Here is a 25,147-nt window from a genome sequence, read left to right on the forward strand (position 1 = left end):
ATATATTATTGTGATAGCCTGCAGTTACTAGGAATGATTTTCGACAACAAATTCAAAATAAATTAACTTTACGCAGTCGCGCTTAAAAGAACTTAAAAATATAAATACATAATTCGAATGAACATCATAAAAACACTTACCATCGTCATACAGTATACACGGGGAACCAACATGAAGTCATTCGTCATGATTTATAAATCTCTTATAAGTAGTTAAACTATCATAAATACAATACGGTACTCAAATGTATATAACAGTCGAAGAAAATCTCTTAAAATATTAGATACCTACAATACGGAAATATACAACAAGGGGATTCGTATATATTAAATGGAGCTTTAAAAACAACCCCATCGATAGCATTCTATGCTTTGCTACAGAACTTCCCCTCATTTTTTTCTATTTCAGAGAAAGACCTTTTAAATTATGGAATAAAAAGAAAAAGTATTTCAAACTATATAGAAATATAGAATACAACAAATTCTCTAATAGATAACAAAATTGTAAGTAGGTAGGTACAACCAATTTAACAATGAACACTTAACCTACCATCCATACAACTGTACAAATCGCAAGACATATTTTTCCAATTGAGTAATAAATGCAATGTTTAGACGTCTGTTAAAAACAAAATAGTATTCTTAAAACATCATTCTTGGCTTTGGCAAATCAAAATTAACACCGAGCTTTTCTAAGAGAAGGCAAAACGATTCATAAGTACCCAAAAATTATCAACTCTTGATTATAATATCGAAATAGCTATAAATACTATATTATAATAGTGATACATGAATTAGGTAAGATATTATATAATTATTCAAATAATATTCCAGTAGGTATTATAGGTACCTAGTACCTACTATATAGTTACCTAATAAGTACCTGATTGTTATTATATTATTATAATATGCTCGGGAAAGTACATAATCATGGTGACATGGTATCATAATCATCATTTCATGCACATATTTTTATTTTTATTATTATGATTTAATAGGTTAGGTACCTATTAGAACATTAGATACGTGAAAAACACGATTAAAGATATAATATATTAATATCTTTAATCGTGATGAAAAACAAAAAGTAACACTGTAACAGTTATAGACTACCTATTATAGTAGCAAGTCAATTAAAATTATTTTAACTGTGATCTTTTTTGTTACAACTCACTGAAGCATAATATTTTAATTAATCATAGTTTAACTTCTTACTTTATTATTTAGTATTATTTTCAACTACGATTTAAGATTAAATATAATGTTAATATTATTATTAAATTAATCATGTTTTCAACTCGTTTCATAAAAAAGGTAGGTAATTATTAATAGTCATTTTCTGCAGTGTGGGGATCACTTGTCTTGTGTTTAGTCTCCTTAAAGAGATAAAAAAGGCTGTTATCAATGTATATACAAACAATAATGATATTGACGTGATAAGAAATTCAAAGTTTTACCCATGCGGTTGGATGAATAGATTATAATAACGATTGTTTCTTGAAAAATTGTATATTGTATTTTATTTTAACCAAAATGCCGACGAATGTTTATCGAATTCAAGGGCCCGATGGGACTATACCGTACCAACAGTACTTAATCAATAAAAGTAATGATGCGCTTGTAGATATTGCCACAGGGTTAATGAAAGATGTGCGATGTGATGGCAGAGATATTTCAACCCATAGAAATTTATGTAAGATTTGGATACCTAATAATGTTATTAAATGTTTTACTTAATGTATTTGTGTTATTAAGGTATAAAAACTGGTATTGTTACACAAGCTAAAGGATCAGCTTACTTAGAATGTGGTGGTACAAAATTAATATGTTCTGTATTTGACCCAAAAGAAGTTCCGAATAAAGTAGAATATGCTAAAACTGGAGAACTTCAGTGTGAATTTAAATTTGCCACTTTTTCATGTAGACAACGACGTGGTTATACCAGAGATTCTGAAGAACGGCAATTGTGCAATGAGCTACGTAGGGCTTTAGAACCTGCTATTTGTAGAGTGAGTATTTGTTTTGAAGACAAATTAATTTGTAGTATTTAATTGCTTTATATTTAAAGATTGATACTTCTTATAATATCAATAATTCCTTATAATATTTAATTACTTTTATTTTTATTTGAATGATATTACCTCTTGTAGTGTGCATAGAATCAGATAGTGTACTTTATATAAGTGAAATTATTTTAAAATATTATTGTTTTTTAGGGTGAATTTGCAAATTTTGAAATTCATATTAATGTTCTAGTATTAGAAAATGATGGGTCCGTGTTGGCTACTGCAATTACAGCTGCAGGACTTGCATTAATGGATGGATGTATACCTATGTATGATGTGATCGTGGCCACTTCATTGGTTTGTTATTTTTTTACATGATTTAATGAACATACAATAATCACTTATGTATGCAAGCAACTTCATTTAGCACTTCTCTAAAAAAATATATTACTGAAGAGTGATATGTGTTACAATTTTCAAAAATTAAATAGTCTTGTTTGAAAATATATTTTACAAAAATAATTAAAAACCAAGAAAAATCACTTTGTGATATAGTAGGTTCTTCCATTACATATCTTCTTTGAGAGTGGTCATAGTAATAGTTGTGTTAAATCATTGCATACTAAAAATAATAAATAAATATCTAAATAGTCTAAATAGCTGTTGAATAGCTTTTATTTATTTTCTATTATAATATTCATAATTTATTTGTATTAAAATAATTAGTATTTAATTTTTTTTATTAGAAATATAATTTGTTGAATTCATTTTTAAAGTTTTAACTATAAATATTATTTGCAAAATAATTATTTTACTATAAATATCCAATTTCATCAAGTCTATAAAAAACAATAGTGAATATGTTTTTCCAATATTTATAAATTTCTATTGAAACAATGTTTGAGATGTTTAGGATTAGAATTCTATGCTAATTTGTCAAATAAAATAAAAAATGTTAAATTAATACAAATAGCTTAGAACCAAAATATTTTAAAATAATTTTATAATGTTTAAAGAACTCTTACATAAAATAAATATCTATTTTTAATTATTTATTTAAAACAAAAATAAATAGATATTGTCAAAAATTAGTGTTTTGATAATATTCCTGTATTTTGTAATTTTAACTAAAATAAACAATTTGATCCACTTTTATACCAAAAGGCACTCAATATTAAATATTTTTTACTAATGCAGTATCATTTAAAAGTGTAAGACGCATTGTACACTATATATTTATTAACTAAATAAATACATTAAAATTCTGTGCTTTTTATTCATAATAAAACTAATTTCATACTTTAAACCATGACATATTCTAAACTTGAAGCTAAATCATTTATAATCTAGAAAAATTATAATTAATGGTAATAAAATATTTTTCTAATAATTATATTAACTAAGTCAATAAGCTATACATAGTACTTATTCTCAATTTTTAATGATTTAAGTTATATTATACATAACATTGAGCAACAATAACCCCAAAACATAATTGTCTATAATGGTAGTAAAGTATTTTGAAACAAAAATGCATTACTTTAATAGTTATGAATCATTTATTTAGCTTTACAACCAGTTTTTAATCTTATTTTAAAGATATATTACTGTGGTCTTAGTATATTTTCAAAAAGAATTGTGAGGGAGAAAGGGTATTTGTATCAAAACTTAATATTATACCTATTAGGCATTAGAATTAAGGATATTGTTTTAAAGTAATAAAAAATGTAGTTTTACCTATGATTTAAATAATAGGTTATTACTTATTAATGTTTTAATATTTTATTTTTTTTAAGGGTATCTACAAAAATAAAATTTTAGTGGATCCTACATATGATGAGGAAATTTTGTGCTTATCTAGAGCAGATGGTGAAGAAAACAGAGGGACTGTAATGTTAGCTTATATGAAGAATTTGCAACAAATTACAGAATTTGCACAAAATGGTTCAATGGACGTAAACATGTTTCCAGAATACGTGCAAACATTAATTAATCAAAATTGTAAACTATACAAAATGGTGATCTCTGCAGCTAGAAAAGATGTTATTGAATATTTTGAAAATGAAACTCAAGAATAACAATTTTAACATAATTAATTCAATAATAAAAATAAATTTTATGCATTGATATTTGTTTAATATTCATTGATTTAACTATGATTAAATTAAAATTAAAAATCCGTTATTTCTTTCTAATGATGTCAAAATGTTTAGTTTTTAAATTCATTTAACAAATATAAAACATTTATTTTTAATTTTTCTCATTGTGAGTTATTACTCAAAAAGCTATCACTATAATTGCATTAAGATGTTAGGTATATTTTAATTTTTTATATAATAAATAATATTATTATTTATTCAGCATAATTTATTATTATATTATGTTATAGCTGGCATGTAAACAGGTGCAGTGAATGATACAGTAGTGTTACTTGCTCGCCTACCTTTCTTTTATGAATATCTATAAAAAATTATTTGTTTATAAAAAATAAAGAAAATGTTGTACCCCCATGTGCTGTCTTTGTCTTACTAACGTACAATATATTAAATTTGGGTTGTTATTTTACACTGTTTACTCTAATTATTAGTAGATTAAATTTACTCATTATTCAACTTCAAGGTAAGAATATTATTTTGGGCATCACATACATTTTTGTGATATTTTAATTTTAAACTGAGATATAATAATGTAAAATATTAAAACTTTAAAATGTTCATAACTCACTTTAGAATAAAAATATTAATAAAATCCTGTGATAAAATAATTTTGGTTTAGTAACTAAAGACCAAACTTTAATAGAAAATTCTTTGTATGTTTTTCAATTTATATTAAACCCAAGATACTTTTTTTTATGAACGTTTGAAGTTCAAATTTTTACATTGCATAATTCTGGTAAAATAACTATTTTTCCTCTAACAATAAAATTTTGATATTATTAGAAAAAAAATATCCGTAAATACTAAAAAAAATTTACTGAATGTTTGTAATGTTTGTACGGCCATTTTCTTTGCATCATAATATTTTCAAAATATTTCAACTCTTTTTAAGTTATTTATAGTCATTTAAAATTTTTCATTTTATAATTTTATGTTTTAAAAATTTAATACAAGATTCCCAATAGATTATTCTTGTACCTAAAAAAAATATTATTTTTAAGTATTTCTAAGCATCTGAATTTCAAAAATTTCACAAAATTACATATTTAAACTAAGAATAACAATGTTTTGTATTTTGTTATACCTAGTTTAAAAACATTTATTTTGAAGATATCAAATTTTTGTTATGTTTCAACACACAATGAAATTTAAAATGTTTTTAACTAAGATTCATTCAATCTACTGTATTATCAATAGTAAAATAAATTACTTAACAAATAGCAATATAAAATAATAAAACACAATATTATGAAATAAACTTTGTATATTTTAGGCTGGTTCAGGTTATTGTTTTTATTGAATTATTTTAGAAAAAAAAAATCATAATTGCATATTTACAAGTTTAGAGAATATTTTAGGTTTTTTTTAGAACATAATATTATTAGCACCATATTTTAAGCTTTTATGAACCTAAAAATCTACTCTTTAATTATATGTAAATATACCTAACATTTTCGTTTTAATTTTAATTTTGCTGATTCTCTGTGGATGCCAAGCACCCTAACCCTATTCCATGGATAATCGAGAGTATACTGTATAGTGTATATAGATACTGGGTCTGGATTTAAATTACTACTAAATAAGAAATATAATATTACATGTACAACAATTCAAAATGTATTTCTTAAATTTTATAGTATTATAAATAAGTCATTGTAAATAAATTGATTCTTAATACATATATATTATTTTATATTTTTAACTTAAATTATTCGTCTGGTTTCTCCGGTGGAGGGCCACAAGGCTGCAACATTTTTTCCATTAAATTGAATCTAACCCTTGCTTTAGCTTCATTCTCAGCAATTCCAAACCAATTCAATAAATCGTAATGACCAAGGTATGAAGCACATGAGTCACGATGTTGATTTACTTGCCATTCAAACTTGGTCGTATCTGCATGGCCTGTACCAATGTATTTTGACTGAAGATGCTCCAATTGACTGTGAATGTTGTATCGGTCACCCATGATGATCTTTGAAATAAAACAATAAAGTAAGTAACAATAAAAATATAATATACTATTATAAACGACTAATTTGATTTAAATGTGATATGGCTATATGATACATAATAAATTTTCGTCTTAAACTATTAACTCGAGTATACATTTTTAGAAGTTCTGTATTTGTCTCAACTGGTTGAGTATAATTATGCAGTGGTATTCGATCCAGATGTTCTTCATCAATATTTATAGTTTGCGGCAACTCAATTTCTGACCAAACTAGTTTTCTTAGTTCAACGCTGTGTTTTCTTTGTAAGGGGAGCAATACATATGCCCCGAACACTGTGTCAGAATATGATACACTTACATAATGTTCACATAATGTTTTGTAAAAATCATAGAAAGATTCAACTCCTTGTATAGGATCTTTAAAGTTCAAATTGTTGTTTTGAGCTGCGTATACATGCCAAATCTGATTCAAAACTGATTTTACCTCATGAAAAATTGTACCACGACGACCACACATAAATGTACAAGCTACACGGCAATAACGTGCAGCCAATGGAGTTTGTTCACAAACTTCTGGATGATTTGTTTCCATAAACAATATATTAGCTAATGCTTCTTTGAGAAGTGCTTCACCTTCTTTTGAGCTTTTAAAATTGTCAGTTTCATGAATCTTCAAAATTGGTAAAAATAACCAATCCTTCGGTAAAATAGGATTCAATTCAGTAATTAATACACTAGCACAAGTGCTTTTGATATTGGGTATTAATAATTCATAGAATGATTTTAAAATTTCAAAATTGCTTTCATATTTGATACTTTCTCTAAAATAACTGTTAAAATACAATGTCAATGTATAATACAATTCTTCAGCCATATATTTAGGTATGAATGACATAAGTGTTATGGCAATTTTATGAGTTGAGTCTATATCAAATTGAACATTTTTCAAAGTTTTGAGTAAATATATTAAAAAAATTATTTCATATCTGCAATACCAATGTGAAACTTCTATAGGTGATTTCATCAGTTTATTTAAATATATCCAAAACTGTTTAGGGATATTAAAATGACTGGGATTGCTGCACAAGAATTTCATAAGTCCAATTAACATGAACAAAGGTTCTCCTCCATTTAATGATAAATTTATATACCCAAGGCTGGGATAGCATTTTGGACTATTGTTCACATAATTGCTTGTTAACCATGATTTATCATACAGTATTTCACAAATTTTCCCAAAATGTTTATTTAAATATTCAACTGCTTTTAAAGAAACAGAATTAAATTTCAAGTTCTTAGAACTGAGAACAGAGAAGCAGTTACCAATTAATTTTGAAGTTTCGAAATTTGGTAAATCAGAGCTACTTAATAGTTTGGCTAAAATAATTTCTGTAAGCTGATAAACTGGATCGATATAGATTTGACCAAAATTTCTTAAAGCTGAGTCAATTAGACTTAAACTTGCTGACATTAAAGACAAATCAGTGTTAGTTAAATCTGCACTAAGCCCAACTGAGCGATCAACAAACTTTAATACAAGATTGGCTACTTCAGTAATTGTTTGACCAGCCAACTTATATTCAAAAAATGTCTGCCACAAGTATAAACATTCTAATAGTAATGGAGTCTTTGTTGGATTATTTATATACTTAAATATAGAATCTAAGATTTTCATTTCTAATAGTTTTAATGCACATTTAACTGATTGACTACTGATAACACGAGTGAGGAATATAAACATTTCTGATAAATCATCAGATTGTAAGTTAGTAAAAACCAAAGAATACAAATGTTTGAACAAATTTGTCTCAACAACTAAAAATGCAAATTTTTCTCCTCTGGAAGCGATACCAGTTAAAATTTCTGTTATGTCTAAGAGACAACTAGATCCTATATTTAAATTAATAACAATATACTGTAATCTTAAAATTAAGTCAGTTCTTAATGCTCCTTGTACAAGATCTAATACAACCAAATCAAAATCAGAGGATTTTTCTAATTCACTTTGACTGATTTCTGCATCTTGAACTATGTAAACAGGTAAAGCAATATTACAATTACATCCTGATAAACCAGTTAATATTGTACGGTCAGATTTTCTTGAAAATAAATTTCCCATAGCTTTTAATGCATTTGTAACAATTGCAATGTTAGTGTCATCTAATGCAATTCGCAACAGTAAAAACATACCAGAATCCATCAGAGAACACAAAAGTGGTTGGTCTAAAACTGTATCATAGGAGGAAGCATTATTGATAAGTTTTGACAAAACATCTAAGGCTAATATTCTTTGAGGCGCATGATTCTTACGAAGAAAAGAATAGAGTTCATCTATAGTATATCCAGGACGATGCTGTTCTTCACCGTGATGGTGTAAACCATCAACTGTAGTTTTATTTTCAATTATGTAAGGTAGCAGTTTGCCATCAAGACCAAAACGAGCAGTATAGACATCTTTGTTTTCATTTTCAACATTCACATCACCGGTCCACCCAAGTTTCTCTTCTTCAATTACATCCATATTTAGACCATTGTTAACTAGATCTTTCATATAAGATAACTGTTTCATTTTATCTTCTTTAATTTTATTTTGGGTATCAAACAATTTTATTCTGTTACTGTCTTTTTGTTTGAGATCATACTTTCCACACTTACTGTCATTGTTTCGTTTAGACTTTAAAAATTCAATTAATTTTCCATCCATACTATTAATCAATTCATTTTTAGCATTCAATAACTCCTCGTCACTCATGCTTGTAAGCTTTTGTACATTTTCTTTATGTATATCACTGGCTTCAGGGCCACTCAAGATAACGCTAGTATCTCCAAATGATGTTTTGCAGAGTTCAGGTTCAAGAGACAAATTGTTTTGTTGATTTATTCGTTTTTGCATTTTTAAAGCAAAAAGACTGGGTTTCCGTGAATTGGTAGACATTTTTTACCTATTTATAATGATTTGAAATTTCAGAAAAATATTATGTTCATGAATCTAATAACTAATGTTAAAGCAAAAATGAAATAAGGATAATCATATTTTTTTACCTGTTTTGTTTCTTGTAATTAATAATTTATTGTCTGTTCATAAAAATATAGTTAAATGATAGTGTTTACTGTTTATTGTTTATTGTTTACACGTTACATAAACTCTTCTTGTAACTTTTCCAATATTACTATTTCGGATTTCCACTTTTCAGTATGATAAACTACCTAGCGGCTTAAATATCACATTATCGTCATGTGTTCCGCGGAGGAGAAAAAAACATCGAACGTGTAGTTGTGTGTGTTTTGGTCACACTGGATTGTCGCGCAAGGCGCTGTTTCTTTTTCTTTGCGCCATTTCAGTGTTAGGCTATTCCGTTTTTGCCGTTTCAGTTTTCAATGTTCAGTGTATATTAGTGCTGGTAAACTGTGATTTTTTTTCAGTAGCAGTAGCATATGCTACTGCTACTAAAAAAATAACAGTGAAAATAACAGTGACTGCTACTTATCGATATTCAATATTTTTATTTTAGAATCACTATATTAAATAACTGCTACTTGTCAGTTGTCAGATATTATTATTCTAAATAACTGCTACTTGTTAGGTATTGACGGTATTGTTATTCCAAGTAACTGCTACAAAAGAATAGTGACTGCTACTATATGACCCATATATTAAAATAATAAAATTATTATAAGTATTTTAGGAGAGAAACGTTGTGAAATAGCACATTAATTCATTAATACCATTTGCTAAAGCTAAATGGTTGTGTGTATTAATAATAATAATAATTAATAATAGAATTCAGAATGGGCTATTTATATATTTTATTTATGGCATATTTACTATTAATATATGTCTAAATTTAGATATTTACAACAATGAAAATACCAGATTATAAAAATTATAATACAAATTTATATACATATATATACATAATTTATATACAAAATAAACATTTAATGTCTATAGAGTATAGAGTGAGGATATTTCTACTTAGTTAGTGTTGAATGTTTAGACAGCACACACTACTTAATACTTATTACAAATTAGGAACTGTATGTTATTTTATTGCAAAAAAATTCAAAATGAGTCAAGATAGGAGAACTAGTAGCATTTGGAAGCATTTTTCTAAAGTTGACTCGAGTGTAGCCAAGTGTGATATTTGTAAAAAAAAATTATTCATACAAAACTAGTTTGTCAAACTTAAAAAAACATCTTAACAATGCTCATTTGATATATTTATTTACTGAAACTGATACATTACAGGTAACCTATCCACTAAATAACATTAATTTGCATGCAACTTATACATAAAAAATAGTAGAAGTATTTTTCTTTTAATTTTTTTACTTTACTTCTCATACTGAATGGAGACACAAATAAACAATACATTTTATTTACATTCAGTGTTATTTATAATATTATAAAATTAGTTTTTAAAATATTTTATTAATTAATATAGAATGATCCTGCAATTGATATTGATAATCCTGTACCTACATCTTCTTGTGTTCAAGTAGGAAAGGATCTAAGTACAGTGAGTGAACCAAGCTGTAGTAGTAGTAATATTTCTAATCAGCCAACTGCTATACATGAGGTAACACCAATTTCAAAATCAAATCCATTAAAACGTAGTAGACAGTTGGCAATTACTAATTATACTCCCAAAAAAATTTCTGTCGATGGTCAAAAAAAATTAGATACTGCACTTATTAAACTTTTTATTAAAGATCTACAGCCTTTTAGTGTAGTTGAAGACACAGGATTTAAAGAGTTTGTGAATATGTTAAACCCAAGCTACAAGATTCCCAACCGCCATACCATTTCTAAAACTCTTATTCCAGCAGCGTATGAAAAATGTGTAAATGAAGTTCAATCAATGTTACAAAATGAATTAGACAATGCTTGTCTAACAACCGATTGTTGGACATCTAGAGATAACAAAAGTTACATTGCTATAACAATTCATTTTATTAATAACAATTTTAATTTAAAGTCCATATTATTGAGTTGCCATTCCTTTAATGAAAACCACACAAGTGAAAATCTTTCTAGCCAAATTAGTAAAACTTTAAATTCGTGGAACTTGAAAGAAAAAATCGTATTTGCTGTATCTGATAACGCCTACAACATACAAAATGCATTAGGACAGTTAAAATTTAAACATTTAGGTTGTTTCGCTCACACCCTAAACCTTATTGTTCAATCTGCACTTAAAAAGAAAATGATATCATCGATAAAGTTAAAAACATTTGTACTCATTTTCGTAAGAGTACAAATGCAAATAATAAATTAGTTGCTTATCAAAAAAGTATGGGGGTCAATGTTCCATTAAAAGTCCTACAAGATGTAGCCACGAGGTGGAATGCCACATTCTACATGCTAGAACGCTTTGTACAACTGGAGACTTCTATACGGGGAACAATGGGACTTTTAGACAATGCACCACCTTGTTTGAATTCCGATGAATGGATAGCTATCAAAGAGTTTTGTATTATTTTAAGACCGTTTGAAGAAGCTACTAGAGCTGTAAGTGGAGAACAGTACATAACTGCTTCATTAGTTATAGTTATTGCTCAAGGATTGAAAAATGTCTGTGAACAAATGAAAAACGAAAATTATTCTATCAGGACTTTAGGGTTAATCAATAATATATTAAATGATATGAAAGACCGTCAAAATTGGGGAAATATAGAAAATAGCAAGACCTTAAGAAGATGTACGTTTCTTGATCCACGGTTTAAAAACTTACCATTCACTCACAACGAAAACATGCTCAACTCATTAAAGAATGATATAGTGGAACTAACAGCTAAGATTATTTCGACATCCAGATCTGAATCTACATCAGTTGAACATGAATCACAGATTTCTAACCAACCATCCGAACCATTGACGCCTGAAGTGAAGAAATTTTCAATTTGGGAGTCAATCGATAAATGTGTTTCCCAAATGCAGCCTTCAATTGGAACATCAACTTCACGGGCTATAGTAGAGGTGCAACGTTATTTAGAAGAACCGGTGTTAAAGAGAAACTCTAATCCACTAGAATGGTGGCAAGAACACAAGTACAATTACCCATTTTTAAATGTTTTGGCTAGGAGGATGTTATGTTGTTTAGGATCATCTGTTCCATGCGAGCGTGTATTTTCTAAGGCAGGTCTTTTAATATCTGATCGCCGTAGTTGCTTGAACACAAAAAAAGCAGAAATGTTGTTGTTTTTAAATCAAAATGCATAATTTATTTATTTAATATTGTTTTACCATTATTTTATTATTATTTTATTACTTTTATTATTATTATTTTATAAACTATATATTACTTTTATTATTATTATTTTATAAACTATTTATTACTTTTATTATTATTATTTTATAAACTATTACTATAAAAAAAATATGTTAAATTTTTAAACGAAGCGAGTATTATCAGTTTTTATAATGTTTATTGTTTATTAAATATATTATCAAATATCACAGAATAGATTTAATCTATTGTATGATATTACTAGGTAGGTATTCGTTGATAACTTATTCTGATAAGAGTGAAGTTTCATTATTATGTTATCATAAACATTATCTCTCGACTTGTCCAATCTATGTTTGTATGTTATTATATTACATTATTTAATTATTATCTAATCATGTCTATCGTCTATGCAAAAGTAGCAGTTGATAATAGCAGTTACAAAAGTAGCAATAACATAAATACATAATATTGTAGATACTAAATAGTAGCAGTTACCATAGGTAGCAATAATAGAAAATATATTTCCAATATTACCAACTACTAAAAAGTAAAAACGTGGCAGTGGCAGTCACTGTTATTTTCATCCTGGAGTAGCAGGTTGTGATTGCTACTTTAAAATCACTGGTGAAAATTCACTGCTACTGCTATTTTATCTCATCACTAGTGTATATTCAACTGTGTGAATGATCTACTGTTCCCGTGCAAGTATTGTGTGCACGCATTCATTATTACTGCTATTGACAATCATGACAAAACATTTTTTATTTTGATACATAACTGATGAAAACTTTAAACCATTGAACTAGTGAACTCTGTAATATTGAGTACTGCGCAACACTAGAAAAATGGCCGCCAGTGACTCAAAGGCTCCAATCCGAAGTGTCAAACGAGTACAATTCGGTATATTGTCTGCGGACGAATGTGTTAGTATTATGAAAGTTTGAAATATATTTTAAATCAAAAATCCTCATTCAGTCGTTCATATTTCATATTCCGCAGTCCGTACACATACTATAATTATATGTATGATTATATTTATGTATTTATTATATGCCAATGAAACATTACTGGAATTGAAAAAATAAAACCCTTTACAATTGGTTTGGTACTTTGGTTCACATAACCAATCCATATCACAAATCTAGTAGAAACACTACTACAAAAACATACTTTATTTAATTGTGTGATTTAAAAGTACCTAATAGGTATTGAGTACCTAACCATGAAAGTGCATGTTAACACTTAATGTGTTTTCAATGTTCTCCGTTTTACTTTGTCGACATTGTGATGTGTATGATTGTTGAATATTATTTACTTAGTATAGATGCAATAGTGGAATTTGAATGTTTTTAGTACTCGTTTTATTCCATCACATTGTACCTACCAATAAAATAAAATATCGGAATTAAATATCTATAAAATATATTATATGTGTACATTATGAGGTACCTATAAATTTTTTTCATTCTAAAATGGTTTATTGAAATTTATTATAAACTTGCCCATTAGCTATTACTCATAAATAAATTATATGTTTTATAATTCCAAATTTAACATAAAATAATAAGGTTTAAAAAAAATATATCATCCCTTTACTTAGAATAAAATACTGTTGTTAAGAGAGAAATTTTAGTTTTATGGATTTTGATGTAAAAAAAAAAATAGTACTAATAAGTGTGTAGGTATTTATAAATAAGATATTTGTATGTCTTAAATATTTTTAAATTCAATTTTGAATTTGAATATATTTCCATAGAACTTTTTTTAAACACAAACGCATAAAATGCATTAATATACAAATATTTATACTATAAAAATACAACATTGAAACAATATAATTGTTTTTGGAAGCTAGACAGTAGACATATTGTGGAGACAATAATTTTTACAATATTTATTTAAACAAATTACATAAAATAAATCAAATAATTTTGATTTAGTGATTATAAGATTTATTATAATCACTAAATTGGTGGAGTAAAGAAGTATATTTACTTGATTATTTTATAAACTGCACATTACCTATATTATAATTATGTGAAAATATATAATAATTATTTATGTAAAGATTATTTTATGTATAAATTATTATTGTGACCAGAAGTATTATTTTTAGTAGGACCATACTCTTTTTTTGTTGCAAGTCCTAGTATCATTAACAATAGTGTTAAGTATTATATGAAATTGACATCTTTTTTTTTGAAATATGGGCTCATACGTGTTAAAAGTTTTTTGCAATTTGGTATTAATTTATGTTTTATAATTCGAGCTAATGTAATCTAATTGGTTGGTAGCATAGTTAATTAAATTTTTTAATGTTTCCTATATTTTAACAAAGTTTTGTATATATTTATTCAAATTTTATACTTAAGATTAAGTTAATTTAAATTTCAAAGAATTATAACCATAAAGACACATCTAATGAGTTGACAATAATTTTAAACAATTAGTTTTGTAGTATATAATAATAATTCAAAAATAAAAATAAAAAGTGATTTTTGTAGAACGAGATAACCCACAATCTATGTCATGAGCAAAATGGGTAGAATAGAATATGCATTGACAATTACGATAGAGGAGAAGCTAAGGTTTAAAATGTATTTTTTTTTAAATTTTTATATCTGTTCACCATATAATGTAATATGTGTATGTATAATATTTATATAAAAAATAATTAAGAAGACCTCCAGAAATCATTAACATTTTTAATGTTTTTTTGGAGATAATATTTGGCTGTTAATTATGGTTATTAAGTCCATAATAATTATACTGTACAATAACTACAATACACCAATAATTAACATGTCTCATGTTGGGTTATACTTATTGCTGACAGTCAACACTGATTATTATATAAGAACTGTTGTTAATAAGTTATTATTACCTATTAACATTGCATATTTCAACAATATTATACACATGAAATTTAAATTAAATATAATATAGTAATATAACTAGTTTTTATATATTTTGAGTACAGGTTTTTCTTTTGTGCATAGATAATAATATGGAAATAGCAACACAAAAAAGACTTCAATTCAATAGTTTATTAAAAAGGGGGACCTGATACACAAAAAAAGTTTAATCCTGTTTTAAATTAGACGTTTAGTCACTTTAACCTATATAGGTCATTCAAAGTTTTACATTGGTACCTAGTTATTTAAGTATTCATTATTTGTTCAGTGTTAATGAGTATTAATTAACCAAATAATATTTTTTATTATATTAAGGAAATTTCATTTTATGAAATCAAACTAGTAAATTTAAAAATAATATATTATTAATATAATATAAATAATACATTTATTTAAAAAATTAATTAGTTTTTTTTAATAATTTCACAAATTAAAAATGTTAATTTGTGAATAATTTTTGTCCAAGTGCCTACTTAATATTTATGTAACTTTTCAAGAGTTGTATATTAACAAAGAACTCACAATTTAAATTCATTACTAATTTCATTCTAATGTTTAAAGTCTAAAGTATTTTATTTCAAATATGCATTATTTAGTAAATACAGATGGACTTGTAATTTTATGAAGTTTATTTTATTTATATGATTTACCTTATTCTATTCAATTACTGTCATAGATTTTTAACAGAAGCTATGATTTATCCTACACAAACAAGCAGATATTAAATTAGTAATTTATAACACCTGAAAGTCTTTTTCAGACATGTCTGTATTAAAAGTTTAATATTTGAGGTTTGAGAAATTTATTAAAATTTGATTGATATTGAATATAAATCAACATTTAAATCAGGATAAAGTTTTTTTAGCCATGTTATCATGGTACATATTATATATTTCACAATACATAATTTAAATAATTATTAAGACTACAAATTAAATTTTTAAAACTATATTTTCAGTAAGAATAAAACATTTTAATTAGAAAAATATATCTAATTAATTTGTATTTGTCAATAAACATTACCTACTTATTAATTTATTTTATTCACATATGTTATGAACATATCATTATTTAAATCTAGTTTAATATTTTTTCGTGGTTGAATATTATTAATTAGAGTTATTAATGGTTATAGCGACGTATGTCAGTCACGGAAGGTGGCATTCGTTTTGCAGAGACTATGGAAGGTGGACGTCCAAAACTTGGTGGACTTATGGATCCTAGGCAAGGAGTTATTGATCGTTTTTCAAGATGTCAGACATGTGCAGGTTAGAGGAATAATTATAACTTATTTTTAACTTGTGTTGCTTATTAATTTTTTTTATACTTTTAGGTAACATGACTGAATGTTGTGGACATTTTGGTCACATTGAGCTAGCTAAACCTGTGTTTCATGTAGGTTTTGTTACTAAAACCATAAAAATCCTCCGTTGTGTTTGTTTTTACTGTTCTAAATTATTAGTTAGTCCAGTAAGTATGCTGAAAGTAGACTATATTATAATACCTATATCTATATTTATAGCTACCTATATTATTATTATTATTTTTTTTTTTAGTCTCATCCCAAAGTAAAAGAAATTGTTATGAAATCAAAGGGACAGCAAAGAAAGCGTTTAGCATATATATATGATCTATGTAAAGGAAAAAATATTTGTGAAGGTGGTGATGAACTAGATATTAACAAGGATAATGTCAATGATCCTAATGTACCCGTAAATAAATTAATATTGTTTTATGATATTATTTATTTAATAATAATTTGTGATTATATTAATTTATTTGTGTTGTTTTTTTTAGCCAAAAAAACAAGGACATGGTGGTTGTGGTCGTTATCAACCTACTATACGACGTGTAGGTTTGGATTTAACTGCTGAATGGAAGCATGTTAATGAAGATTCTCAGGAAAAAAAAATACCTTTGACTGCTGAACGTGTACATGAAATTTTGAAACATATAACTGATGAAGAAGTTGTAATCATGGGGATGGATCCTAAATTTGCACGTCCTGATTGGATGGTATTAACAGTTTTACCTGTTCCTCCTTTACCAGTTCGACCTGCTATTGTTATGTTTGGGTCTATGAGAAATCAAGTAAATTAATTTATATCTTTTAAGAAAAAAAATGTTATTTTATTTTTATTTTTATGTTACAGGACGATTTAACTCACAAATTATCTGACATAATAAAATGTAATAATGAATTAATACGCAATGAACAATCTGGTGCTGCTACTCATATTATAGCTGAAAATATAAGAATGTTACAATACCATGTTGCTACTTTAGTAGATAATGATATGCCAGGTCTACCAAGGTAAACTGTCTAGAAAAGTGTTAATAGTAATAATTAATAAATTAAATAGGTAATATTATTATTTATTGAGATTATAGTAGACTATTTTTCATAATATTATACTTGAAAAAATGTAATATTATATTTTGTAACATAATCTACATAATTCATTTATTCACAAATTGTTGTCGTTCACATTTCATCCCTCATTGCACTGTTAACATTATCCGATTTAACGTGTTAATGCAATTCTTAGTCAATAGGTAACTTATTTTTTTATTTAACTTCAATTTTGTATTAAATTTCATTTTTATTTGTTACATAAATATAACTATTAAATAAAACTAGTTTATTAAAGAATTAAGAAGCAATTATTTGGTATAATATATTTTTAGTTGTGACGCCATTTGGTACAAATAATGTTTGATCAAAAATTTATATGAAGTAGGAATGACTAAAAAAGTCTTGATTGTCTTCCATATATACTTACGTTTATAAAAATATGATCCACAGTGACTATGTTAATATGTATTAGTAATAAGCGTATTAGTTTTTATTGTTATTATTTTTTATATAATACTATAATGAAGCTAAAATATTATGCATTTATTTTTAGGGCAATGCAGAAGTCTGGTAAACCTCTGAAAGCAATAAAATCACGGTTGAAAGGTAAAGAAGGAAGAATTCGAGGAAATTTGATGGGAAAACGTGTCGATTTTTCTGCAAGAACTGTAATTACCCCTGATCCAAATCTGAGAATTGATGAAGTCGGTGTACCTCGTACTATTGCTCAAAATATGACATTTCCTGAAATTGTTACTCCTTTTAACATAGATCAGTATGTATAATTAATATACTTTAAATGTATCAGTAATAGTAATATTTATTTAAAAAATGTATTATGATATTTAAAATTTAATTTTGATTAGTATGTTGGAGTTAGTTCGCCGTGGCAATTCTCAATATCCTGGCGCTAAGTATATTATACGTGATAATGGTGAGAGAATTGATTTACGTTTTCATCCTAAACCTTCAGATTTACATTTGCAATGTGGCTATAAAGTTGAAAGACACATTAAAGATGGCGATTTAGTAGTTTTCAATAGACAACCTACTTTACACAAAATGAGTATGATGGGTCATCGAGTTAGAGTTCTACCTTGGTCCACATTTAGAATGAATTTAAGGTATATTATTGTATTATTATAAATTTATAATTTATTACTGATGAGTAATATTTATACTTATTTTTAATAGTTGTACTTCTCCTTATAATGCTGATTTTGATGGGGACGAAATGAATCTTCACGTCCCTCAATCTATGGAAACAAGAGCAGAAGTGGAAAATATCCATATTACTCCAAGACAAATTATTACTCCTCAAGCTAATAAACCTGTTATGGGAATTGTGCAAGATACTTTAACAGCTATCAGAAAAATGACAAAAAGAGATGTGTTTCTTGAGAAGGTAATCATTTTATTTTTTCATTGCTAAAGAAATAAGAATTTTATATCTTATCTCAAATAAGAGTATTTATCCTTAAACATTGAACTTCTATGCACACAAGTAATGATCTTGACAATAATGGACAAAAATCAGTCATCATTGGTGGTTACTCTTATTAGAAACAATGTACATGGTTCTGCGTATTTTTCAAATCATACATTACATATTTTATTTATTGAATAATTTTGTTTAGGAACAAATGATGAATTTACTAATGCATCTACCAATTTGGGATGGAAAAATGCCTACCCCGTGTATTCTAAAACCTAAACCTTTGTGGACTGGTAAACAACTTTTCTCATTGATTATACCTGGTAATGTCAACTTGATACGTACTCATTCTACTCACCCTGATGAAGAAGATAATGGACCTTATAAATGGATATCACCCGGTGATACAAAGGTTTAATTATTATTTATTGTAATTTTATCTTGATAATTTACACATAATATTGTGATTAAAAAAAATAGATATTTTAAAATATGAGGTTTTATTACCTATGTATTATTAAAAAAAAAAAGATTCTCACATTATTATTTTATTCATTAGATATTTGCTTTTTATTGATTTTATTTATTATTTAACTATATTAAAGTTAACTTAAAAAAAAAATTCGCTAAGTATTTATTTCAATTTTTTTTTTTCATTAATGAAAAGATTCCTTATTTTATATTTATTATTGTATTATAGTATACTATGATATATTTAATTAGTTATTTATTATTTAATAATTAGCTTATTAATTCCTAGGTAATGGTTGAACATGGTGAATTAGTAATGGGAATATTGTGTAAGAAAACCTTAGGTACTTCAGCTGGGTCATTACTTCATATTTGTATGTTGGAATTGGGACATGAAGTGTGTGGAAGATTTTATGGTAATATTCAGACTGTGGTTAATAACTGGCTTTTATATGAAGGTAAAATAATAATATTATATATTTTTATTATTATTTTTAACTTAATTTTTTATTTCTAACCTAGGCCATTCTATTGGTATTGGTGATACTATTGCTGATCCTCAAACTTATTTGGAAATTCAAAAAGCTATTAAAAAAGCTAAAGAAGATGTAATTGAAGTTATACAAAAAGCTCATAATATGGATCTTGAACCAACACCTGGTAATACCCTTCGTCAAACTTTTGAAAATCAAGTAAATAGAATCTTAAATGATGCTCGTGACAAGACTGGAGGTTCTGCTAAAAAATCTTTGACTGAATACAACAATCTCAAGGCTATGGTTGTATCAGGATCTAAAGGTTCTAATATTAATATTTCTCAGGTATGTTCTATTGTTATTAATCATTATACTATTGTTTTTGTTTTACATAAACATGGTCGGCTTTTAGGTTATTGCTTGTGTAGGACAACAAAATGTAGAAGGCAAACGTATACCGTTTGGTTTTCGTAAACGTACACTGCCACATTTCATTAAAGATGATTATGGTCCAGAATCTAGAGGGTTTGTTGAAAATTCATATCTTGCTGGTTTAACACCATCAGAATTCTACTTTCACGCTATGGGTGGTCGGGAAGGTCTTATTGATACAGCTGTAAAAACTGCTGAGACTGGTAAAAATTTTATTTTTATAAAAATGTCTCATTATGTTTTAGTAATAATGTCTTTTACAAGGTTACATTCAAAGACGTTTGATAAAAGCTATGGAGTCTGTTATGGTTCACTATGATGGAACCATACGTAACTCTGTTGGTCAGTTGATTCAGTTGCGTTATGGTGAAGATGGTCTTAGCGGTGAGGCAGTAGAGTTCCAGAGTATTGCCACTATAGAACCATCACACAAGAAATTTGAAGATGAGTTTAAATTTGATATTTCAAATGAAAGACACATGAGAAAAATATTTAATGAAGATGTATTAAAAGAGTTGATGGGTAGCAATGATAGTGTATCAGAATTAGAAAAAGAATGGGAACAATTAAATAACGATAGAGATACTCTTAGAGAAATTTTTCCTTCTGGTGAAAGCAAAGTGGTATTACCATGTAATTTAAAACGTATGATCTGGAATGTTCAAAAAATTTTTCATATTAACAAACGAGGACAAACAGACTTGAATCCAGTTAAAGTCATAAATGGTATGTTTCTGTAGGGCAGGATATGTATTTTAAACTGAATTTAATATTAATTTATATTTTATGTAATTATAGGAGTTAAAGACTTGTTAGACAAGTGTATTATTGTAGCTGGGGAAGATGAGTTGAGCAAAAAAGCAAATAAAAATGCCACATTATTGTTTCAATGTTTGGTGCGTTCCACCCTTTGTACTAAGCTAGTGTCAGAAAGATTTCGTTTATCTTCTGAAGCATTTGAATGGTTAATTGGAGAAATTGAAAATAGATTCAAACAGGCTCAAGTATGTTTTGAAATTTTTTTTAAAAAACTTAATTCTATTCTATATAATATTTATTTTTTTCAGGCACAACCAGGAGAGATGGTAGGAGCGTTAGCTGCTCAAAGTTTGGGAGAACCAGCTACTCAAATGACGTTGAATACTTTTCATTTTGCCGGAGTATCCTCAAAGAATGTAACTCTTGGAGTGCCTAGATTGAAGGTAAATACTTAATTTTTTTATTTATTAAAAAATAATGTATATAAAATACATTTTAGGAAATCATTAACATAAGTAAAAAACCAAAAGCACCATCTTTGACTGTATTCTTGATTGGAGCTGCTGCTAGAGATGCAGAAAAAGCTAAAAATGTACTGTGTCGTCTTGAGCATACTACATTGAGGAAAGTTACTGCTAACACTGCTATTTATTATGATCCTGATCCTCAAAATACAGTTATTAGAGAAGATCAAGAATTTGTAAATGTTTATTATGAAATGCCTGATTTTGATCCATCAAGAATTTCACCATGGTTGTTGCGTATTGAATTAGATAGAAAAAGAATGACTGGTAACTAATTGATAATAATTATATATTTTATTATTTTTAGTATATTACTCTATACACTTTTTATTTTATAGATAAAAAATTAACTATGGAAGCAATATCTGAAAAAATCAATGCAGGTTTTGGTGATGATCTCAATTGTATATTTAATGACGATAATGCTGATAAATTAGTCTTACGTATACGTATAATGAATGGTGAAGATGGAAAAATAAATGGAGGTGATGATGAAGACAATGTTGATAAAATGGAAGATGATATGTTCCTTAGATGTATTGAAGCAAATATGTTGTCTGACATGACCTTACAAGTATATAAATAGCTGAACTAGTATAAATTTCAATTTTTTACACCATTTATTTATATTTGTTTTCCTAACTTATAGGGTATAGAAGCCATAGCAAAAGTTTACATGCATTTACCTCAAACAGATTCAAAAAAAAGAATAATAATTACTGATACTGGAGAATTTAAAGCAATTGCTGATTGGTTGTTAGAAACTGATGGTACTAGTTTAATGAAGGTGTTGAGTGAAAGAGACGTCGATCCTGTAAGAACATTTTCCAATGATATTTGTGAAATATTTTCGGTAAATATAATAACTTAAGTTACAAAATTAAAATTTGAAAAAGAAATTGATAATAAAGCTGTTCTTGAATTTCAGGTCTTGGGTATTGAAGCTGTACGAAAGTCTGTTGAAAAAGAAATGAACACTGTATTGCAGTTTTATGGTTTGTATGTAAACTATCGTCATTTGGCATTGTTGTGCGACGTAATGACAGCCAAAGGTCATTTGATGGCCATTACTCGACATGGTATTAATAGACAAGATACAGGAGCTTTAATGAGGTAAAATTTTTCTTTCAAATTATAATATAAATTTATACATTATAATTTTGTAAATAAACTCAATTACCTAATCAAATTTATTTAAACAGATGTTCATTTGAAGAAACAGTTGATGTGTTATTGGATGCTGCTGCACATGCAGAAGTTGATCCAATGAGAGGAGTATCTGAGAATATCATTATGGGTCAATTGCCGAGAATGGGGACAGGTGAATTATTTAATTATTTATTTATTTTAATTTAATGAAAATTTTAAAAAATAACATAATATATTAACATATTATAATATAATACAAATATATACTTTTATTAGGTTGTTTTGACTTACTTTTGGATGCTGAAAAAGCTAAGGACGGGATAGAAATACCTATGGATAATGGTTACATGGGTATGGGTGGTGGTGGTATGTTTATGGCTGCTGGAACACCATCAATGTCTCCTGCTATGACACCTTGGGATCAAACTTCTACGCCAGTTTATCAAAATAGTTGGTCATCGAGTAAGATACTTAAAATCTTAAAAGTACTTATGTTTCTTTTATTATATGTTCACTACATTATTTAAAGGTTTGGAAGCTGGTATGACTCCTGGAGGACCTGGATTTTCTCCAGCTGGGTCTAGTGAAGCTAGTGGAACATCTCCATTCTGGATGACAAGTGGAGGAACTCCGGGTAGTCCTGGATCTCCAGGAATGCCCACCAGTCCATATGTGCCTAGTCCTAATTCTATGTCACCAAACTACAATTACCCATCAAGCCCACAATTTGGTTCTATGTCACCATCTATGACTCCAACTAATTATTCACCAACAAGTCCACAATATTCAGCCACACAACAAAACACTCCAAAATATTCTTCTATGTCACCTAACTACAACTATTCTCCAACCAGTCCATCATATTCACCTACTAGTCCATCCTACTCTCATACGTCATACTCACCAACAAGTCCTTCGTACGTATTTAAAATTATTTTACAAAATAAAAAGTTCTAACTTTTCTCTTTATTTTAGGTACAGTCCAACATCTCCATCATATAGTCCAACATCACCTTCATATAGCCCAACATCTCCGTCATACAGTCCTACTTCTCCATCATACAGCCCTACATCTCCCTCGTAAGTTAATTAAAATTATTATTAAGTTAACTAAACGCTTATTATTATTACTTTATCTTTAAGTATTTACTTAAATTCTGTATGTGTGTCCACAAAAGTTTAAAGTTATATAATAAACTTGATTTTATTTCAGATACAGCCCAACCAGCCCTTCATACAGTCCCACATCACCATCGTACAGCCCTACATCTCCGTCTTATAGTCCGACTTCGCCATCGTAAGTAATCGTTATATTATAAATATTTTCAAATTTTAATAAACTCAAAAAATAAAAAAAAATAAATTTTGATTTTAATCATCTTTCAAAACTAAGGCACTAGTTTTATTCATTATGGTTTTTATTATTTTGATATGAAGTATTTGGCGCTAATAATTAAAATTAAATTTACTTTCATAGGTATAGCCCTACATCACCATCATATAGTCCAACTTCACCATCTTATAGCCCAAGTTCTCCGCAATACACAGCATCTTCACCATCATATACTCCTAGTGCTGCGTCTGGTGCCAGTAATTATAAATATTCACCCACCTCACCATCTCTTGCTGTTAGTCCAACTTATTCCCCAACCAGTCCAATGTATTCGCCATCAAATGCGTCATATTCTCCATCTTCTATACAACATGGTTCATCAAATACTGGAGCTACACAATACAACCAGTCTTACAGTCCCAGTTCACCGGTTTACTCGCCTACTAACTTTTCATTAACAAGTCCCAGGTAAGAAAAAAATCAACAATAAGTTTCACTTTTAATTTATTTTCATACTTATAAATTGTAAAAAAAAAAAAATATTTTAGATATTCTCCTACATCACCAACATATTCACCCGGTGTTGGAAGTCCGAATTATTCCCCATCTTCACCCAGCTATTCTCCTACATCACCAAATTATAGTGGACCAGAAGAACAATAAATCAAAATACTGTTTTTGTAAACAAATTTCATATTTTTGAGTTGTTTACTTAAAACATACTTTTTTTTTTTAACTTAAACGTGTTTTAAGTAGTAGATACCAAAAATAGAATGATAATTTCTATATTAAGACTATGAATTCCTTTTAATATTATATTATTGTAAATACATTTATCTGAGTTATTTATTGTTACCATTAATCCATATTAAATCATAAGTTACCATCATAATGAATGAACAAAATATATTGGTACTCGTATTATTTTTAATACTATCAATTTTACTGTGGA

The 25,147-nt window shown here is 27.3% G+C and overlaps 4 protein-coding genes across 5 annotated transcripts; 3 read left to right on the forward strand and 1 right to left on the reverse strand.

Moving 5' to 3' along the window:
• The first annotated feature begins 1,441 nt into the window (after positions 1-1,441).
• On the forward strand, positions 1,442-4,515 carry LOC114127447 (exosome complex component MTR3-like). The gene is made up of 4 exons (XM_027991688.2): positions 1,442-1,692; positions 1,755-2,008; positions 2,216-2,362; positions 3,802-4,515. The coding sequence occupies exons 1-4, from the start codon at positions 1,533-1,535 to the stop codon at positions 4,081-4,083; spliced, it is 843 nt and encodes a 280-aa protein (XP_027847489.1). The 5' UTR covers positions 1,442-1,532; the 3' UTR covers positions 4,084-4,515.
• Positions 4,516-5,755: 1,240 nt separating this feature from the next.
• LOC114127412 (splicing factor 3B subunit 5) lies at positions 5,756-9,432 on the reverse strand. 2 transcript variants are annotated; one of them, XM_027991636.2, is made up of 2 exons: positions 9,155-9,432; positions 5,756-9,054 (listed from the first exon to the last, which is right to left on the reverse strand). In XM_027991636.2, the coding sequence occupies exon 2, from the start codon at positions 9,045-9,047 to the stop codon at positions 6,183-6,185; it is 2,865 nt and encodes a 954-aa protein (XP_027847437.2). In that variant the 5' UTR covers positions 9,048-9,054; positions 9,155-9,432; the 3' UTR covers positions 5,756-6,182. The 2 variants fall into 2 exon arrangements, with proteins under 2 accessions (XP_027847437.2, XP_027847438.2); XM_027991637.2 differs by having other exon boundaries at positions 5,756-6,133; positions 9,155-9,323.
• Positions 9,433-10,180: 748 nt separating this feature from the next.
• LOC126549543 (zinc finger BED domain-containing protein 4-like) lies at positions 10,181-12,580 on the forward strand. Its single transcript, XM_050198994.1, has 4 exons — positions 10,181-10,228; positions 10,558-11,266; positions 11,317-12,255; positions 12,576-12,580. The coding sequence occupies exons 1-4, from the start codon at positions 10,181-10,183 to the stop codon at positions 12,578-12,580; spliced, it is 1,701 nt and encodes a 566-aa protein (XP_050054951.1).
• Positions 12,581-13,013: 433 nt separating this feature from the next.
• Positions 13,014-25,027, forward strand: LOC114127403 (DNA-directed RNA polymerase II subunit RPB1-like). The gene is made up of 27 exons (XM_050201783.1): positions 13,014-13,268; positions 16,396-16,528; positions 16,594-16,730; positions 16,817-16,972; positions 17,058-17,351; positions 17,414-17,574; positions 18,170-18,391; positions 18,483-18,740; positions 18,811-19,021; positions 19,254-19,463; positions 19,812-19,980; positions 20,045-20,343; positions 20,411-20,633; positions 20,695-21,156; positions 21,229-21,434; positions 21,498-21,632; positions 21,689-21,980; positions 22,052-22,287; positions 22,363-22,566; positions 22,642-22,826; positions 22,916-23,034; positions 23,139-23,324; positions 23,392-23,779; positions 23,838-23,942; positions 24,076-24,159; positions 24,340-24,663; positions 24,744-25,027. Exons 1-27 carry the CDS (start codon positions 13,191-13,193, stop codon positions 24,856-24,858), a joined length of 5,592 nt encoding a protein of 1,863 aa, XP_050057740.1. The 5' UTR covers positions 13,014-13,190; the 3' UTR covers positions 24,859-25,027.
• Positions 25,028-25,147: the final 120 nt, after the last annotated feature.

The sequence above is a fragment of the Aphis gossypii genome, chromosome 2 (assembly GCF_020184175.1).
Source record: "Aphis gossypii isolate Hap1 chromosome 2, ASM2018417v2, whole genome shotgun sequence".
NCBI lineage: Eukaryota > Metazoa > Arthropoda > Insecta > Hemiptera > Aphididae > Aphis > Aphis gossypii.

Coding starts and splice junctions, on each gene's coding strand:
- LOC114127447 (XM_027991688.2), top strand. CDS start 1,533: ATGCCGACGAATGTTTATCGAATTCAAGGGCCCGATGGGACTATACCG. Junction 2,009..2,215: donor TAGAACCTGCTATTTGTAGA/GTGAGTATTTGT, acceptor ATTGTTTTTTAG/GGTGAATTTGCAAATTTTGA. Junction 2,363..3,801: donor TGATCGTGGCCACTTCATTG/GTTTGTTATTTT, acceptor ATTTTTTTTAAG/GGTATCTACAAAAATAAAAT.
- LOC114127412 (XM_027991636.2), bottom strand. CDS start 9,047: ATGTCTACCAATTCACGGAAACCCAGTCTTTTTGCTTTAAAAATGCAA.
- LOC126549543 (XM_050198994.1), top strand. CDS start 10,181: ATGAGTCAAGATAGGAGAACTAGTAGCATTTGGAAGCATTTTTCTAAA. Junction 10,229..10,557: donor TTTGGAAGCATTTTTCTAAA/GTTGACTCGAGT, acceptor TAATTAATATAG/AATGATCCTGCAATTGATAT. Junction 11,267..11,316: donor GTTAAAATTTAAACATTTAG/GTTGTTTCGCTC, acceptor GCACTTAAAAAG/AAAATGATATCATCGATAAA.
- LOC114127403 (XM_050201783.1), top strand. CDS start 13,191: ATGGCCGCCAGTGACTCAAAGGCTCCAATCCGAAGTGTCAAACGAGTA. Junction 20,634..20,694: donor TGTAAAAACTGCTGAGACTG/GTAAAAATTTTA, acceptor GTCTTTTACAAG/GTTACATTCAAAGACGTTTG. Junction 23,325..23,391: donor TCAAAATAGTTGGTCATCGA/GTAAGATACTTA, acceptor CATTATTTAAAG/GTTTGGAAGCTGGTATGACT.